Below are 1,708 nucleotides of genomic sequence, written 5' to 3'. Positions count from 1 at the left end.
TCCCCTTGTTCTGGTGCTGGTTGCCTGGGAGAAGAGACCAACCCCCACCTGGCTACAACCACCCTTCAGGTAGTTGTAGAGGGCAATGAGGTCGCCTCTGATCCTTCTCTTCTCCAGGCTAAACAATCCCAGCTCCCTCAGCCTCTCCTCATAGGGCTTGTGCTCAAGGCCTCTCACCAGCCTTGTTGCCCTTCTCTGGACACGTTCAAGTGTCTCGATGTCCTTCCTAAACTGAGGGGCCCAGAACTGGACACAGTACTCAAGGTGTGGCCTAACCAATGCAGAGTACAGGGGCACAATGACCTCCCTGCTCCTGCTGGCCACACTATTCCTAATAAATTTTTTTACCATTTTGGTGTGAATTGAGAAGGGGGGGGGAGGGGTCTCCCTTTTTGTAATGAGAGCTGCTGCGAGGCAGGGAGGAGGGGGCAGGAGGAGGGGGAGGGGCAGGAGGCGGAGGGAGGAGGCTCTGTAAACTTTATTGCGACTGCTGGGGATCGCTGGCCCTGCGCCTCGCGGGGTTGGAAGTCTGGATCAAGGGTTCATGCAGAACGTTATTGCCTCTCGAGACCGCCCCGTGCAACGGGAACACACCTACCATCAGTGAAGCCATTTAAAATGGACTGAAAATGGGTTAAAGGATGCAGGATCTCCCTTTAGGGCCCTATCAACTCAGGAAATTCTTATCTCAATTATGAAATGTTGTGATGAAGCTCTTTCCCCAAACCCTGAAGACGACGCTTTTGTTTACTCCAGATCTGGCATTTTTTCATCATCACTGTCTGGTGAGTCATCATCTGCCCCGTCTACTTCTGGCAAGTCTACGTCGTCGTCTCCACCCATGTTGTTCATCATCTCAGAGAAGCGGTCAAAGTTGGACATGTCCTCATCTGAGTCATCCTCCCAATCCTTCCAGTTGTTGAAGTCCACACTGAGCCAGTTGAGCTTCGCCCTCTCTTTCGTTAGCCGGGGCCACGCCTGGCCAGATTCCCCTTTCCGTAGGCAGCAGAGGATGGATCTGTCTGTTCTTTTGTGCTTGGACTCGTTGGGATCAATGTTGTTGAAAAGGTCAATTTCGTTTAGGTGTTTGAAGTTGTCGCTTCCTCCCAGACAGCTGAAGGTGAGTTTGGACTTCTCGAAGTTTACATTGACATCTTTGCTGTCCTCCACGCAGAACTCCACGAAGACGTAGTCCCTGCGGTCGTACCACTTCGCAGAGGCAGGCTGCATGGCGAATGGCGACGACTCCGGCTGGCGCTGCTGGCGGTGGCGGCGGCGGGAGCGGGGTGGGGGAAGCCCCGGCTCTGAGCCCTGTCCAGCATAATTAAGTAATAGAAATTCAATTCAGCTAGACTTTTCTGTTTCCTGGAGTGAACCATGAACAAGAGTGCTTGTCTGTAGACAACAAATTGAATTAGAACTTTTACTGGAAGAGGTAGATGACCTGCCCCATTAAGCCAGTTGACATTTTATTGTAATCTCTTACTGAAGAGGCTATTCATCGAATTTTGCTTTCATTTCAAGCTTCTTTTACTTAATCTTCTGTGCTCTAGGTTCTTCCCATAGGAAGATTATGCTACTAGGATTTCTTGGTATCAAACACACACATCTAGTATTTCCCATTATTTGATTTTAATATAGTTTCCTCAGCAAAACCTTAATTTATGATGCATTTTGCTCACATAGAAACACTGGATTGTGTATCTGA

General features: G+C 49.5%; 1 protein-coding gene across 1 annotated transcript; it reads right to left on the bottom strand.

The window, feature by feature from the left end:
- Positions 1 to 389: 389 nt before the first annotated feature.
- LOC128899434 (prostaglandin E synthase 3) lies at positions 390 to 1,311 on the bottom strand. The gene has a single exon (XM_054178437.1). The coding sequence runs from the start codon at positions 1,228 to 1,230 to the stop codon at positions 748 to 750; it is 483 nt and encodes a 160-aa protein (XP_054034412.1). The 5' UTR covers positions 1,231 to 1,311; the 3' UTR covers positions 390 to 747.
- Between the last annotated feature and the right edge of the window lie 397 nt (positions 1,312 to 1,708).

Source organism: Dryobates pubescens, chromosome Z, assembly GCF_014839835.1.
Source record: "Dryobates pubescens isolate bDryPub1 chromosome Z, bDryPub1.pri, whole genome shotgun sequence".
Taxonomy (NCBI): Eukaryota; Metazoa; Chordata; class Aves; order Piciformes; family Picidae; genus Dryobates; species Dryobates pubescens.
This window is presented reverse-complemented; position numbering and strand designations above follow the sequence as displayed.